The 17,631-nt window shown below is 39.5% G+C and overlaps 1 protein-coding gene and 1 pseudogene across 4 annotated transcripts; both read right to left on the bottom strand.

The window, feature by feature from the left end:
- Window positions 1-508: 508 nt before the first annotated feature.
- Window positions 509-6,791, bottom strand: LOC104595560 (heat shock 70 kDa protein, mitochondrial). Of its 4 annotated transcripts, none has more exons than XM_010256329.3 (7): window positions 6,690-6,791; window positions 6,175-6,313; window positions 5,128-5,204; window positions 4,966-5,044; window positions 4,237-4,803; window positions 3,528-4,148; window positions 509-1,263 (listed from the first exon to the last, which is right to left on the bottom strand). In XM_010256329.3, the coding sequence occupies exons 2-7, from the start codon at window positions 6,253-6,255 to the stop codon at window positions 652-654; spliced, it is 2,037 nt and encodes a 678-aa protein (XP_010254631.1). In that variant the 5' UTR covers window positions 6,256-6,313; window positions 6,690-6,791; the 3' UTR covers window positions 509-651. The 4 variants fall into 4 exon arrangements, with proteins under 4 accessions (XP_010254631.1, XP_088745174.1, XP_010254630.1 ...); XM_088889048.1 differs by having other exon boundaries at window positions 6,193-6,313; window positions 6,690-6,718; XM_010256328.3 differs by having other exon boundaries at window positions 6,469-6,698.
- Window positions 6,792-14,361: 7,570 nt separating this feature from the next.
- Window positions 14,362-15,020, bottom strand: LOC104595559 (large ribosomal subunit protein uL18c pseudogene; annotated as a pseudogene).
- Window positions 15,021-17,631: the final 2,611 nt, after the last annotated feature.

Genomic DNA, 17,631 nt, shown 5'->3' with positions numbered 1-17,631 from the left:
CACTTGATAGGTAATTTTGACATTTCCAAAATTACCTAATACACATTCTGAAAATCAGAGTATTGTATAGACATGTTTTAAGAACCGACTTGAGACGACCCCTAAAATTCAGATTACTGATCAAGAATTTTTTCTAAACTCAATAAAAACTTAAGTGGCAGGAGCCTTGTACTTTCAATTTCACAAGGCAAGGAGCTCCTAAAGTCTATTCCCTTTCGAGTTGGGATCTCTCTCAAATCATCCCGAATACAGTGAAGAAACATCGATCTAACCCCTAAAAAAATCGGCTTCAGTCAGTGCAAGGCCCGTTCGAACAGCCTTTATAGCCATACACTGGGAATATGTCTGTACCCATGTATTTTATTTTATGGGGAGATATTCTCAATGCAAGGCGACAAAGGCTGTTCGAACAGGCCTTGCATCGACTGAAACTGAGTTCGGTGCGTTCCCAACTTCTGTGGTTATTGATAAAAAAAAAATCCCGTGTGAAAAAAAAAAAGAAAAAAAATTGAAGCTGGTAACGGCTCCCTTTCTAAACAGTTATTGTAATCGCCAGTTCTAATGCTTGTGCATGATAGCAAAACCCCTACAAGCATTCAACAAAAATACGAGATACCTGTAAAATTCTCGACACCTTGGGACCTACTATATCTACTTCTTTACTTCCTCGTATTCTGCCTCCTGGGCCTGGTCACCACCTTGAGACCCTGAAGTACTGGAGTTGCCTGCCATATGCTGACCAATCTTTGAAACGGCTTTGTTTGCAGCATCCAGCTTGGATTTTATTTCATCGATGTCTTCGCCTGCCATCGACTTCCTAAGATCTGCCACGGCAGATTCAATCTCTGACGAAACCTCACTGGGGATCTTTTCTCTGTATTCAGAAAGACTTTTCTCTATGCTATAGATGGTTGTATCTGCAGTATTCTTAATATCGATCAATTCTTTTCTCTCCTTGTCCTTCTGAGCATGTAACTCGGCCTCCTTTACCATTTTCTCGATCTCATCCTCAGAAAGCCCTCCAGATGATCTGATTGTAATCTGTTGTTCTTTGCCGGTGGCTTTGTCCTTCGCAGAAACAGTGACAATCCCATTGGCATCGATGTCGAATGTGACTTCAATCTGGGGCATGCCCCTAGGTGCAGGTGGAATACCTACAAGCTCAAACTCACCCAAGAGCTTGTTGTCAGCTGCCATCTCACGCTCGCCTTGCAGCACCCGTACGCCCACCTGAGTCTGGTTGTCAGCTGCAGTTGAGAACACCTGAGAATTCAAATGCACCAGTCAGTTGCGGATGATGAATTCAGTAGTAGGGATGACCAGATTCCACGGGGTGCAAACTGATCCAAGTCTATATTATTCATGGTACTGTCTCAAATACTTCTATTTTCCACTAGTGTCAGCATTCCCTCATAAGGCCATAACTGTGCTAACCACCCATCCTTGGGGTGACAATTCCCCTGCTGGTTTAAACACAGCAGTGTTTATCAAGGTGGTTCCAACCCAACCAGAATGGACCAAAAATAAGTACTAATATATGCCGTTATTACTTTTATGTACATTTCTTAATAATTGTTTTTTATATTTTACATAATTTACATGTAATAATTATTTTTTATCTAATTTTATATTAAAAAAACATGTAATCAGAAATAGCTCTGCAAAGCAATCAATGCGTTTTCAAACTGCGATCAAACTGTTTGAACAGTCATGAGTCACCCAACCATGTTTTTGGGTCCACTTCCCCCCAAAAAAAGCATCAACTTGATCAGCACCCTGGTGACCCATCCGGTTGTATCAGCGGACTAGTCAGCAGGTCACAGGTCAGATACTAATTCACTACTTGTGTTTTTGAATCATTTCCATTATTGATAATAATAATTTTCATTAATCACCACTTGCTTTTAATATGAAATATTTAATATTAGAAACATGCCAATTTTCTGTATTTTTTTGCAAATTGATTCATTTTTTATTTTATTTGTGACAACAGCGACCATGTTTTAAGACTTGAATGAAGATTAGAAAAGTGACCATTAATCACTGACAATACATATCTTGTAGTGTATAGTGTATATATATATATATTAAAGGAATGTGGTCAGTCAACAATCCCTCCATTCAGACATGTGGTACTCCAATTTTTTAGAAAAAATGATCTCAAAAGTGGTTAATTCCACTTCCAAATAGAATAACTACCTTAGAAGTGGTTTATTCAAACACATTCAATCCACTTTGAAGCGATACAGACGTGGCTATTTATCAAAAAAAAACACATAAAAAACTAAAAATAAATTTATCAAATAAATAGCAAATACCAATTAAATTGGGTTACTGTTTACAAATAAGACCTCATTTAATTTCTTAAATTAATAGTGATTTTCAAACAAAAATAAGTCATAATACATTGTGAATTACAAAGATGTAAGACCCATATTAATTTTTCTAATTTATTTTTTTATAATTAAATAGTAAATTTCAAACTAAATGCTACTGTAGTTGTAGTTGCTCTGTACTTAATACGGGGTCATTCTCTAGTTAAATAAACAAAATAAACACAAATTGTATTGTGGCTTAAATGGTAATATGTAATTCTTTGTAAATAAGAAGTTGTGAGTTGAACTCCCCTAATATTAATTTTATAATACATTATGAAGTGGTGGCCCAGGTGGGTTGTTGAAAGCCAGCGGGGTCACTAAAACCTAGCCAGTGCTTAGATGGTTTGCTTGGGTTAATAGTGGATCAGACGATTTGGGTAGTAGTAAGAAATGATTTAAGCACTCACGGTTTAACAGTGTATATATGGCATTAAGGATTGGTGAAACAGGATTCATGTAACTGACCCCATATAGTTGGGATAAGGGGATGATGATGGTTTTTGGGAAAACTAAAATCTAGGATTGAAATTTTCATATTTCCCTCTGGTTCCCAAGTCCAACAATCCAACCATCCAGTCTAGTCTGAGTCTTACAAGATTAACTAAGGGTTGAATCAGTTGAACCACTGACCTGCCAGATTCTGTTTCCGGGCTGTTTTTTGAAAGTCTGCAAAAAAGGAGTAGATAGATACCTATGATGCCCAAAAGCAAATACAGACATGGACATAGGTACAAGTATGGACATCCCATTTAATATGCTTATATCATCCTTTCATACTAATCTAATTTTTGAAGTGTCAATTTTACAAACTTATATTTACTTAATGTAATTGGAATTTTAATATATACAAAGCATGAAAGTGCTCCACAATATTCATCATCATATGATACAAGTTTCTACTATGTCTCGTACCAGCATGATGCCCAAATGCAAATAACCCAACCTGGATTTTCAGTGGGCTCAGGCTGGGCCAAGCAGTAGCATAAATACCTAAGCCCAAAAACGGGAACCCTAAATCAACACCAAATCTATGCTTAAATTGCCTAAATTAAGCATACTAGCCTGGTCAAAAGGCAAACCTATGTATGTAATAAACAATCATTAATTTAAAATTTCTTGAGTGATCAAAATTTGGACATGCAGACTAACCTGGCTCTTCTTTGTGGGAATGGTTGTATTTCGGTTGATCAACCTGGTGAAGATACCACCAAGAGTCTCAATACCAAGGGATAGGGGAGTAACATCTAAAAGCAGCAGCTCCTTAACATCACCACGAAGGATGCCACCCTGAATTGCAGCTCCCATAGCAACCGCCTCATCTGGATTCACCCCTTTGCTTGGACTCTTGCCAAAGATCTCTGCAACTACTTCTTGTACCTTTGGCACACGGGTCATTCCTCCAACCAGAAGAACTTCATCCACATCCTTGATGGATATGCCAGCATCCTTCAAACAATTCTTACACGGGTTTCTGGTCCTCTCAACCAAGTGATTAACCAAACTCTCAAACTTTGATCTAGTCAATGTGATGTTCATGTGCTTCGCACCTGATGCATCAGCAGTGATGAATGGCAGGTTGATTTCAGTCTGGGATGTGGATGAAAGTTCTATTTTAGCTTTCTCCGCTGCTTCTCGAAGTCTCTGCAGGGCCAACCTGTCCTTTGAAAGATCAATCCCTTCTGTTCTTTTGAACTCACTCACCAGAAATTCTAACAGAGCATTGTCAAAGTCCTCCCCACCCAAGAAAGTATCACCATTTGTTGCTTTGACCTGAAGGAGGAGAAAGATTTTAGAGAAATAAAAGAGATGATAAAATCCTAAATTGGGAGAAACAAAAGGAAAGAGATGAATTAAGTACCTCAAAAACACCATTTGAGATTTCTAGAATAGAAACATCGAAAGTTCCACCACCAAGATCAAAGACAGCTATTAGACCCTCTTTGTCATTCAAGCCATATGACAATGCAGCCGCTGTTGGTTCATTAATAATTCTCTGTACATCTAGACCAGCAATTCTTCCTGCATCCTTTGTTGCTTGTCTTTGTGCATCATTGAAATAAGCTGGGACAGTAATCACAGCTTTGGAAACATACTTCCCAAGGTAAGATTCTGCAGTTTCTTTCATCTTAGTCAGAATAAAAGCCCCGATCTGGCTTGGCGAGTACTGTTGTCCATTGGCCTCAACCCAGGCATCACCATTAGGAGCCTTAACTATCTTGTATGGAACCATCTTCATTTCTTTCTGTGTCTGAGGGTCATCAAACCTTCTGCCAATAAGTCGTTTAGTTCCAAATAGAGTATTTGTGGGATTTGTCACAGCCTGACGTTTGGCAGGAGTTCCTACAAGGAGCTCACCCTTCTGGTTGAAGGCAACCACAGAAGGTGTAGTCCGAGCTCCTTCAGAATTTTCAATAACTTTTGCAGTCTGCACCAGAAAATTTGCAGTAATCAGGAACATGAAAATAAAATAAAATAAAAAACAAAACAAAAGTAAGAATCAGATAAAGCTCCATGAAAAGAAATGAAACATCTTATTTAGGATGTTATAGAAAATCTAACAAGTGAATCTTTCAGGACGAAATTCAACCTTTCCTTCCATAACTGCAACGCATGAGTTGGTGGTACCCAAGTCGATACCAATAACATCATTCCCAGCAGGCCTTGAGCTGGATCATTACAAAAATCATCCCCAGTTAACAAAGAAGCCATGATTAAAAGCAATAACGCAACCAAAACCAGTAGCAAATACCTGAATGGTCTGGACAAATTTGCCCACTTATAACCCAATGCAGCACTAGTCCATGAGCTCTTAGCACTGCCAGTCAACTGCACAGGACAACCAAAATAGAGGGAAAAAAATGTCAATGAACAACTTATTCAAGTTTCCCCAGTTGGTTCAAGACGAACGATGTTTTAGAAAAGTTAAAGTTTCATGTTCAGAATGATGTATTAGAAATTCAATTGATAAAAACGAGAATAGTCTAAATCTTGTCACCTAATGTTATCTTCACTTGGTTGACTAAAATTCGTTCAATAATGCTAATGACCAAATGTTCAGTTACTATTTATATCCAATGGAACTGGATGGTTTAATACAATAGTGCATAGGAATTGGCTTCAGTAATGCAACATAAACTTTTGTTCACCGCTAGCCAAATAACAACATACTACCTTCTTTTTATTTAACTCCTACCTCTTAGATGAATCTCTTTTTTTATTTTCATTACTTCACGTTAATTTTTCTCGTTTTGATTCTTCTAATGCATTTTTAATTTCTATTCGTGTAATTGTAAGAGAAAAAAATAACGGGAAAAAATAACGCGTAGTAATGAAAATAAAAAAAGTTATTCATCTTAGAGGTAGGCATTAAATAAAAAGAAACATTTTTTATCAGTCTGTGATTTTGGGACACAGAAACATCAACAGCAGCAATCAATACTTTCTTCAGTAAAAAAAAAAAATCCCCTAAAGGGATACTATTATCAATCAAGGAAAAGGAGCTTCATCATCACTGCATTATTAAAAATAAATAAAATCCATTGCTAAAAGAAAAAAGAAGAATCAATAACAACTCACTTTTACAAAGCCCTATGTCCTTATCCCAATTATATGAAAATCAAGAAAACTAAAAGCAATTTGAAGCTTCTGACTAAAATTTGAAAAAATAAAGCCAATTCCAATCAACAGGATACAATACTGATACGGATCAGATAGCCTATCTCGCTAACAAGTGAAAACCAAGCAATCACACAACACGAAGAAATGGTTACTCGTGAGATGAAAACAATTCGAGGACCTGGTCGAGAAGACATACGGATCCATAAGCAGAAAGATAAGATGAACGCTTCAACGATCTAAGAAGAACCGAAGTCGCCATACTGTTCCTCCAGGCGGTTCAAGGTTTTAGATGTTCTACGGTTTTCGTTTGCTTTTTCCTACAAAACCAAAACTTCACAATAAAAAACCTATGTTTATAATTTAGGCACCAAATGAATCCGGCAAAAGCCTTCAACTTCTGGAAATATTTCTCTAGCGAAATAGGGAAACTCGAAGAACAATCCTCTCAACTAGAAAAAGAGGATTAACGAACCTCCGAGAGTTGGACTAGACGAGGTTTAAGCTTCTTTACAAAATCAGTTATTAAATCACAGAAATGAAGGTTTAGGGTTTTGGCGCGAAGAGAGAAAGGTGTGAAAGAGAAAAGAAGAAGAGGGAAGAAGCTTCTGGAGAAGATACACGCTTCTCACTGTCGTCTCGTCTCGAACTCGAAGGTTTCCTGAACTTGTAAGCATAGTAAATGACTCTTCTGACCTTACTATCATCGTTTTCCTTGACGTTCTTCTGCCAAAAATTGTAATTTTACAAAACTTGGATTCTTGGGCTGCAAGTTCCAGAGAGAACTTTTCTTTCGATAGACAACAGTTGTAATTAGTGATCGAAGCCCTTACTAGTCGATCCGAATCCGATTACGACGTCGCCATTGATTTTCCCATGTACGACTTGTGTAGGGTCTTTACTTTGTAATACGTGGAAGGATGACGTGGCGATTGAATAATCTGTTGGTGCGTATCACCAACTAAAACCCATTAGCATTTTTCTTAAACTCATCCTCATTTAACGTCAAAAACTCACCATCTCAGTAAGATAACAATAACTTCACTTCACGGACATCGTTAATTTAACATTTTACCCTTTATTATTTTCGGTCCATTTTGCAATACCAAAATTACCCCGTCGTTATTCAACTCAAAACCCAAGCATTAGCTGCTGCTTTCTTTCTTCTTCCTTCGGCCGCTGCTTCTCCTTTGTTTGAGATTGAAGAACAGAATGTGTGATGCAGCGTGGAAGTAATGGAAAATCGGAACTGGTTATACAAGCATCGGGCATTTGCTAGTTTCTAGCGAAGAGCACCGAATTCTCTAGGAAAGAGAAAAGGTGGCGAAAATAGGAAGAAGAGAACAAGAAGAAATTCTGGAAATTGAGAAGTCTGCATTGATTCATTAACTGGAAAATAGCAGTATTTATAATACATCTAGAAATTGAAATTGTAAAAGAACTGGAAATTATAAAAGAACTGGGAAAGAACAACTAGGATAGATCAAAACATCTAATCTAGATATGATCGAATTCCTCTTTGCCTGATTTCCACCGTCCGATCTCCCTAGATGCATGAATCTTGGATTATCTTGCTAATCTTGATGCTTCTTGGAGTCTTTCTTGATAATCTTGGAAGAGTCTTACCTTATCTTGCTAATCTTTGGAGGAGTCTTGCTTATCTTTCTTGGACTAATCTTGATAATCTTGGATTCTTGGCTCCTTCCCTATCTTGACTTCTTGGATCTTGCCTTATCCTTATCCTAGAGTTGCCACCCCTTAGGATGAGGTGGGCTTTCTTGGTATGGGCCTCCATCATTCTTCCCCACTTGGAGAGAACTCGACCTCAAGTCGTGACTAGGATAGGCAAGTGATATTTTTGGCAGGTACCGGTGAAGGTCAGCAACGTTGAAGGTCTTGGATATACCCATATGATCTGGTAGGTCCACTATATAGGCATTGTCATTGATCTTCTTCACGATCTTGTATTGACCATACTTCCGAGGCTTCAGCTTGTTATAAGTACCTACGGGAATTCTTTCCTTCCTTAAGTAGACCATAACCTCATCACCTACATCAAACACTTGAGGCCGGCGGTGCTTGTCTGCGGCCATCTTGTACTTGGCGTTGGTTTGCTCTAGCTTCTAGTTCACGGCCTCTTGGACGGACTGGATCTATTTTGCCATCTGTTCTGCTGAGATACTGGCACTGGGTACTCTGGGTAGTTTCACTAAATCCAGTGCATGGTTAGGGACCTTCATGTACACAATGGAGAATGGGGATCTGCCTATAGAACTGTGCACTGCATTGTTATAGGCGAACTCGGCCTGGGCTATGGCGAAGTCCCACTGTTTTGGCCTCTCCCGACATATGCTGCGAATTAAATTCCCTAAGGTCCGATTTACCACTTTTGTCTGTCCATCTGTCTGCGGATGGGTTGTACTGCTGAAATTAAGTGATGAATCAAACATTCTCCACAGGGTCATCCAAAAGTGACTGAGGAACCGTGTGTCACGATCTGATGTGATGGTCTTGCGTACCCCATGCAGGCGAACAATCTCCCTGAAAAACAATTTGGTTGTTGCGGATGCATCTGCTATTTTCTTGCATGGGAGAAAGTGAGCCATTTTTGAGAATCTGTCAACCACCACGAAGACGGAGTCCATGTTCCTCTGGGTCTTTGGCAATCCTAGCACAAAATCCATGGACAAGTCTTCCCATATAGTAGTAGGAATGGGTAGGGGCATGTAGAGACCTGTGTTATGGGTTTGTCCCTTAGTTGTCTGACAAACATAGCACTTGTTTACAATGGTAGACACGTCCCTTCTTAATTTCGGCCAGTAATATCGCCCTTTAACTGCTTCTATTATTTTGTCCCATCCCAAGTGTCCTGCTAATCCACCCCCATGCAAATCCCTGATGATCTTTTCGCGGAGGGAAGTGCAAGGGATACACAGTTGTTCCCCTTTCATAAGGAACCCATCATAAATAAAGAAGTCTTCTGTTGGCTGCTTATTCACACATTTCTCTCATACCTGTTGGAAGTCTTCATCTTGGGCATATAAGTCTTTTAGGCACTCAAAACCCACAATCTCAACACTAAGGGTCTTGATGAGAGCTACACGCCTACTATCTGCATCAGCCACTTTATTTTGCTGTCCTATCTTATACACAATTTTATATGGGAACTTGTCTAGGAAAGTAGACCATCTGGCATGTAAATCACTTCTTAATTGCTTTTGCCCACTAAGATATTTTAGGACCTGGTGGTCAGTATAGAGAACAAATTCTTTTACAATTAAATAGTGTTACCATGTCTTCAAGGCTCTAACCACTTTTCCCAGTAATACAGCCCCTATGCCAACTCTACTAGCATCACATTCAATTTCAAATAATTTATTAAAGTCTAACAAGGCAAGAACAGAAACAGTACATAATTTTTCTTTTATGAGAGCAAAACTTTGCTCTTGTTATTCTCCCCATTGAAATTTACCATTTTTCAAGTATTCAGTAATGGGAGCCATGATACTACTAAAATTCTTAATAAAGCGCCTATAGAAGGTTGTCAACCCATGAAATCGCCTGACATCTGTGACAGTGGATGGACTCAGCCACTCCCTAATGGCTTTCACTTTTTCCCCATCTACTTTCACACCATCCTTGCTTATAATAAATCCCAAGAATAATAAATTATCATTCATAAAGATGCATTTCTTCAAATTAGCATATAATTTATTTTCCCTCAATGTTTTCAGGACATCCTTAATATGTCCCACATGCTCAGTGATAGATTTGTTGTATATCAAAATATCATCAAAATAGACTACCACAAATTTACCAATGAAGGGGCACAATACCTGGTTCATCAGCCTCATGAAGGTGTTGAGTGCGTTGGTTAGCCCAAAGGGCATGACTAACCACTCGAACAAACCATCTCTAGTCTTGAAGGTTGTTTTCCATTCATCTCCGGGACGGATCCTGATCTGATGATATCCACTCCTGAGATCTATTTTTGAGAAAACTACAGCTCCACTGAGTTGATCCAACATGTCGTCCAACCTAGGAATGGGGAATTTGTACCCAATAGTAATTTTGTTAATGGCCCTGCTGTTGACACACATTCTCCAACTGCCATCCTTTTTAGGTGTTAATAAGACAGGTACTGCACAAGGACTCATGCTATAATGTGGGAGGTTAGGTAGGCTAGCACCTGGAACAAAATCAATATGGTGTTGTATATCTCTCATAGGAGGAAGTTCATTTGGTAATTCCTCTGGAACTACATCATTGAATTCATCCAATAGTCCCTATACTTCTGTTGTAATTTATTTTCATCATTAACACCTTTTCCTTTACTACTAACAAATGTACCTCATGAGTATCCGTACATTCTTTAATAAATTCAGCATAATGATGGGTGATGGTAAGGAAATTATTCTCATGTGCCTTTGGAGCATTTGTAATATTTTTTTTCAGCTATGGGTAACAAAGTATAACGTATACCCTCTTTTTCAAGTTGATAGGTATTCTTCTTACCCATGTGCCTTGCATCTGTATGAAATTGCCAAGGCCTCCCTAACAAAATATGGCAAGCATCCATATCTACAATATCACAATATACTTCATCATGGTACTTACTAATGGAAAAAGGTACCTTGCTGCGTTCCTCCACTCGTACGCCGCCTCCTTCCTTGATCCACCCAATTGTATATGGGTTTGGATGTTTTTCAGGAAATAATTGTAACATTCGTATGACATCCCTGCAAATAATATTTTCTTGACTGCCATTATCAATAATTAAATCAAATAATTTACCATTGACAGTACATCTAGTACGAAACAATCTGTGCCTTTGAGAAGTATCTTTATTTTTCTGGGACAACATTAATTTTCTCACAACACAGGTATACTCTTCATGTTCGTATGGACCCTCTTCATCTTCCCCATCAGGTCCACAGTATACTTCCTCCTCCACATCTTCTTCCTCCTCCCTTTCTACCATATTAACTGCCTTCCTCCTGGGACAGTCACTAGATCTATGTCCCACCTCATTACATTTAAAACATTTAATAGGAGCAGGCCTTGCATAAGGGTTACTGGGTTTAGGAGGGTTTGAAGGATTACCTCGAGTATGTCCTCCTGTAGTAGTCTTACCGACGTTACTTGTGCTTGCCGGGTGAGAAGGTTGTACTGCCGGGACTGTTTTGTTCCTGTCGACAATTGTCGGTCTATTGTCGCTCCCATTGTACCGGCGGTAATTATCACTGCGTGCCTTGTCTTGGAACATTAATTCTTCTTTCAAGCTAGGTTCATTGCTTCCTGTACACTGAGAACCATCTGTACACCAATTTTATCTCTGATGGACGGTCTTAAACCGCTTAGATAACGGGCTGCCTGCTGGTTATCACTTTCAGATAATTGATTTTTTCAGCTAATCTCAAAAATTCAGATGTATATTCATTAACACTACGAGAACCCTGCGCACACCTCTGATAAGATTCAAACATATATTGTTCATAATCAGGAGGTAAAAATCTACCTCTGATTAATTGTTTCATGTGCCTCCAGGTTCGAATAAGACCCCTTCCTTCTCTCATCCGGGTCTCTCTCATCCGTCCCACCAAACAGATGCGCCTCCCTTTAATCGGAAAGCTACCAGTTTTACCCTTCGTTCCTCTGGTATCTCCATGTAATCAAAGAACCTATCGACTTCTGTGATCCAATCCAGAAGTCCCTCTATACCCAGATCTCCACTAAAGGTAGGAATATCTACCTTGAGTTTAAATTCATCATTATTCCTACGGGGATTGAAATTACTTTGATTGTGCCAATTTCAACCATTTCTGTCGTTGCCGGGAAGAATTGGAGCATCACCAAATTTCAGATCATCATCACTGTCGTCGTCCAGGACTGGTCGTCGTAGCGCAATATGAACAGGTGGTCTGCCGTGGTCGTCTCCCTCGATTAGCCATCTCTACCAACTGTTGCTCGATGTTACGTGTGGTTGTACGCTATTCTTCGATTGCTCTCCAAATAGCTGGAAACCCCTGATCTCCGTCACGGGGTGGGTTGCGACTGCTACCATCTGGGTTGGACATGACCGGGCGAATTCCCTACTCTGATACCACCTGACGCAACGTGGAAGCAATGGAAAACCGGAGCTGGCTATGCAAGCACCGGGCATTCGCTAGTTCCTAGCGAAGAGCACCAAATTCTCTAGGAGAGAGAAAAGGTGGCGAAAATAGGAAGAAGAGAACAAGAAGAAATTCTGGAAATTGAGAAGTCTGCATTGATTCATTAACTGGAAAATAGCAGTATTTATAATACATCTGGAAATTGAAATTGTAAAAGAACTGGAAATTATAAAAGAATTGGGAAAGAACAACTAGGATAGATCAAAACATCTAATCTAGATAGGATCGAATTCCTCTTTGCCTAATCTCCATCGTCCGATCTCCCTAGATGCATGAATCTTGAATTATCTTGCTAATCTTGATGCTTCTTGGAGTCTTTCTTGATAATCTTGGAAGAGTCTTACCTTATCTTGCTAATCTTTGAAAGAGTCTTGCTTATCTTTCTTGGACTAATCTTGATGATCTTGGATTCTTGGCTCCTTCTCTATCTTGACTCTTGGATCTTGCCTTATCCTTATCCTAGAGTTGCCGCCCCTAAGGATGAAGTGGGCTTTCTTGGTATGGGCCTCCATCAATGCGTCTCGGAGAAGAACAATCTGCAACTCCCCCGTAATTATTCAACCCAAAACAGCCGCTGGTTTCTTCCTCCATCGGCCCCTGCTTCCCCTTTGTTTGAGATTGAAGAACAGGATGCGTCTCTGAGAAAAACAGTCTGAGAAAAAAAACAGTCTGCAACTTCTGAGAAGAACTCTCGTACCTTCATCTGATAAGAAGAACGGTCGGATGCTCATCAAGACTGTTCCCTTCGTTTGAGAAGAAGAGCAGTCCGAATACAGTCCGCAACTTCTCACCGGCCGCTGCTTCTCTCATCATTTGAGAAGAACGATCGAATTACTGACTTCAGTGTAGTGGGATTAATGTTGATCATTGCCATTAGATTTGAATCAAACTGAATCATATTTTTGCCTCTCTTTTTGTATGGACTGGAGAATCCACGCTGCTGACTCAGTTGCAGATCTACGATTGTGAGGCACCACCTTGATTACTCTTGTCTGCTGATCACTACTTTGACTCTGGAGAACTAGATTCTGAACCTGCACAGCTGGAGCCATGGGAAAAAGAGGAAGTGGATCTCTTCCTTCGGCAACATTATTTGCCCCAGTGCTCCGTGTCCTCTCACAAGGACGGATTGTTGTGCTCCCTTGGAGTTCCCTATCTATGGACATCTGAAACTTCCAATTTGCATCCCTACCCCTGTGAAAAACAATGCTAGCATAAGTTTAAAAGCAATAAGTTACATAAACAGTCATAAATCAAGAAACTAAAAGTTGTGGTCTTAAGGAGGAATTTATCTTGAGCTCAGTGAATTGGAGAATTGAATACTACTTTTGGGTGGAACCATAAGCCATTAGTTCTATGACTATGCATTTATCAATGATTAATATAGGAAGAAAAGAGACCACATGGAAGTTCATTGGAGCAAGTCTCTCCACAAATGTATTTCTTATGAAGCTCCACGGTGCAATGAATTGAGAATACAATTTCAATTTTGAATGTTCATTTGTCCATTCTGAGCACCCCTACAGGGACTTGGGGCAATATAAAAGCTGCCCAAATTGGAGATATGACTATTGGAACAAGGGCATTGCGGCCACTTTATACACTGAACTATATAAACACATTTCTGATGTACACAACCTATTTCTCTTTTACAGTGAAATTATCCCCATATTGTGCAACAAATGTGCTAATTTAACAATCCTTACCAGATTACTTTCTACATTGACTACAAAGGACAATAATTGGTCAAGCAATAACATTAATCATCCTTTGGACAGGAACATATAAATTGACACTTAGCAGAAAATATAGCAAGACTACAAGGCTCTAGAAGGCAAAGCCTGAGATGAGGAAACTAGATGCAATTAAAAAATTTCCGTATGGTATTGGCTGAAACCATCTTCTGAACACTTTTGACATTTAGTCAAAGTAAAAGAGGATTAAATAAGCAGTGACCATACAAGTAGATGTCTGGATGGAATTAAATGAACATGGATCAGAAATTTCAAAACACCTTGCTTCCGTTTCCGTTCTATACCAGTGATGAACCTCCAACCCTAACCTTCAAAAGAGTCTCTTAAAGCAGTGAGATACTCTGGGTTGAGAGCAAGAACACTCTGTTTTTTTTTTAACTGGAGAGGATAGATCTCATTCCCATTTAATTCTTTCATCAATCACATGTGACTAAGAAGACCAAGAAAATTTTCGTTCACATCTAATTAGTCCATCATGTGTGACTAAGAAGAACAAAAAAGGGTAAAACATAAAACAATGTTGATTGCTTGGAGAAACAGAAAAAGTAACTACCAAGTTTCAGAATTGAAGACCATGTTCCCTCGCAGCATTAGCAAGGGCTTCAACACGCCCATGGTAAGGGTAATCACACCGGTCAAATGCTACCTTTGTGATTCCTTTCTCCAAACAGTTCTTAGCAATGATTTCACCAACCCTCTTTGCCACTTCAACTGTAGGTCCAGAAGAATAATCAAATTCTTCAGATATGGGTTTCTGCATTGTTGAAGCTGAAGCAAGGGTGTGCATCTTAGTGTCATCGATCACCTGGACATAGATATGCTTGTTGGAGCGAAAGACAGACAACCTTGGCCTCTCTGGTGTCCCTTCAACCTTCTTTCTAATACGGGCATGTCGAGCAAGCCTGTCTTCCCTCCTGGTTGTGGCCTTTGCTTCAATAACCAGAGATGGACTTGCTTTCGCTGCTACGAATTTGGGTCCAAGAGTGAGTTGTTGCGAAGAAGCGAACGCACTGTGAAGGAAGGAAAGAGAACCAGACATGATTTCTCCTCTCTCTCTCTCTCTCTCTCTCTCTCTCTCGCTCAGAGTACACTCTCCGGTCTCGACACTCTCGCTCACTCGGCTTGCTATGCCATTTTGGGCGCTTAAGGGCATTTCGGTAAAAAAAATGGTTTAACAGGTTAAGTCACCATTCAGGGACAGTTTAGTCATAAAATATTCATTTATTTAGACTGACGTAGTCATTCAAGTGGTGTAACGGATGGTGAGTTTTGAAAAATAAAATCTCACTTATATGATGAATTTTTGACGTTGCAAAAAATTGTGGTAAGTTTTAAGAGAATTCGAAAAAATTGATGGTGGGCTTTGGACAATTTCCTTTTTTTTAAAACGTCCACTTTTCAAAATTCAGCCGTCAGAACAGCGTTAATGTTTATCGACAGAAATTATCCATGTCAGCATAAATACAATTTTTACGATTAAAATACCCTTAAATAGCGAATCAACCTTATTAAACATAATTTTATTTTATGGACAATCTACTGTTCATCGTCCCGAACAGCGGCGGTGATCAGCGATCTTCCCCTTTCCCTTCTCTCCCCCATCATCATTCCTCATTTTTCTCTCAGTTTCTCTCTCCCTCTCTCTTCCTAACCTCCATCGAGCTGAAACGTCAATCGAAAGCACTGTTTTTCGTCTTCAACTTCGAACTCGAACAAGTTGTAGCGGTAAAACTTCTCTCCTATTCTCACTCATCTCCAACATAAATCCAACCATTTTCTTCCCTCACTCTCTCCCTTCACCCCTTTACCGCGTCAGGCTTCTCCAATCATCCATCAACTTACCTAGAACAGAATCTACTGTAGCAACCGTCGTTCGAGCTTTCGTCCTTAATCGGCCTACGAAACTCGTACCAGCTTTTGTTGTTTGAGCTTCCACTAAGCGTCTAGTCGCAATCCACGGAAACCATCGCTATTCGAGGAAAAATCGATTGAAATTCCCCTGGGTGTTTGACTGCCAGTTTTACGTTTTTGAATTAAAGAAAGATGAATTAAGTAATTACTTGCTGTAAAATCGTCGTCTGAAGTTTTTGGGATGAACTTCAATCTTGCCTCTGAAAATTTCCCACGACTGAAAATGTGTATTTTTGGAGTCCTACTGTTTTTTGATTTCGAAAATGTGATTGATGCTCCTTAAATGAGTGTAAACTTTGAATTGTGCTTCTTGTTTATATCATCGTGATCATTGATCTTATCAACAGTCATCAATGGTCAGTAATACACCAAAATCAAGCATAAAGTGCGAACAAAATGCATCTCATTGTGCTGCACACACGTGCATGTTTATTGCGTAATATCAAACCCCCATACGCTCATCTACTATTTTTAAGAATTGTAAATCAGTTCCTATTGAATCACTGAAAACAAAGTTTATAATTTTTCAATGTGGGATAAGGTCAAAACTGAATTTTGTAAGAAAAATTAATTTTTCAATCAAATCCATCGAATTTAATCTCTTATGATATTAAAATCCAACAATATTCTTTTTAAAAATACCATTGCAGAAAACAATAAAAAAATAAATAAACTGCATTTCAGAAGAGCACCACTGAAGTTAGAAGAAGCCGCGCGATCAACGGAACCCATTAACGGTATTGAAGTTACACGAAACGTAAACCCTCCGGTGCAAAGAGATAAGATTGAGTGTCAGTACATCAGGTGCAAAGAGATGGTTTTGGGTCGAATATAATTAAAGGTAAAATAGTATTTTAAGAAACAGTCGTTAGTTTGTTTAACACCAAGTTACTGACATGTGAAAGCGTCTCACCTTTTCACAACTTTGAGTGTAAATAGTACCCATTATCCACCCTAAAAAAACTTCAATTTCACATGATAATGAAACCTTTGACAATGCTCAAGTGGCTAAGTTGATTTATTCATCGTTTTATCTTTTAATGTATAAAATATTTTAAATTTAAGGGTAAACTTCTTAAACTTTATTTGGAATTGGAGAAGGATGTCTACCAACAACAGTTCTTCCTTATCACTCACAAAGCCTCTCTGTGTATGCTGCCATCCACCCCTCCGAGAACCCAACTTGTAAATTTGTCTCAGGCCATTGATGTAGAATCCCCACACCTGGAAACTCCTCGACAAAGATACCCCACACCCGAAAGCAAGCCAGTCATTACCGATGAAGAAACCCCACACCCGAAAACTCCTCGACAGAGATGCCCCCGACCCCAACGAGTCTCTCTCTTCCCCGAGATTACTACCTGATTCCGTCACTAACCCCTGCCATCGCCCGACAGTGGCAGCTAGAAAACCCATGTCAACCTTCGATTCCTCCATGGCTCTGATGTGGTGGTGCTCCTAACGGCTATGTTCTTCATGGGTTTCTTTTCCGTCTACATCCGCCACTTCGTGGAGGAGAACGCCTTGAAAAAAAATTCTCAGAGGAACCGAATTGTTCCTGTACTCCTCTTCTGTAGAAGGCTTCACTGGATCACCATTGAGCTCCTTGGACTCCTCTGTTCCTACAGATTGTACCGAGTTGTTCTTGGACTCCTCTTCTGTCGCAGGTTTTACTAGGTAACCAGTAGGTTCCTGTGTTCCTACAGATGGTAGCAAAATGTCCTTCAGCTCCTCGATGTCCGCGAGTTTCCCAATATCAATATGGGCTCCACCTCGAGAAGATGTTCTACCAAATCGCTC

Source organism: Nelumbo nucifera, chromosome 5 (assembly GCF_055504915.1).
Source record: "Nelumbo nucifera cultivar China Antique chromosome 5, China Antique-T2T, whole genome shotgun sequence".
Lineage (NCBI taxonomy): Eukaryota > Viridiplantae > Streptophyta > Magnoliopsida > Proteales > Nelumbonaceae > Nelumbo > Nelumbo nucifera.
The sequence above is the reverse complement of the archived record's forward strand: the minus strand, read 5'-3'. Positions and strand labels throughout refer to the sequence as shown.

Coding starts and splice junctions, on each gene's coding strand:
- LOC104595560 (XM_010256329.3), bottom strand. CDS start 6,255: ATGGCGACTTCGGTTCTTCTTAGATCGTTGAAGCGTTCATCTTATCTT. Junction 4,804..4,965: donor TTGCAGTTATGGAAGGAAAG/GTTGAATTTCGT, acceptor TTTCTGGTGCAG/ACTGCAAAAGTTATTGAAAA. Junction 1,264..3,527: donor TTCCCACAAAGAAGAGCCAG/GTTAGTCTGCAT, acceptor TTGAATTCTCAG/GTGTTCTCAACTGCAGCTGA.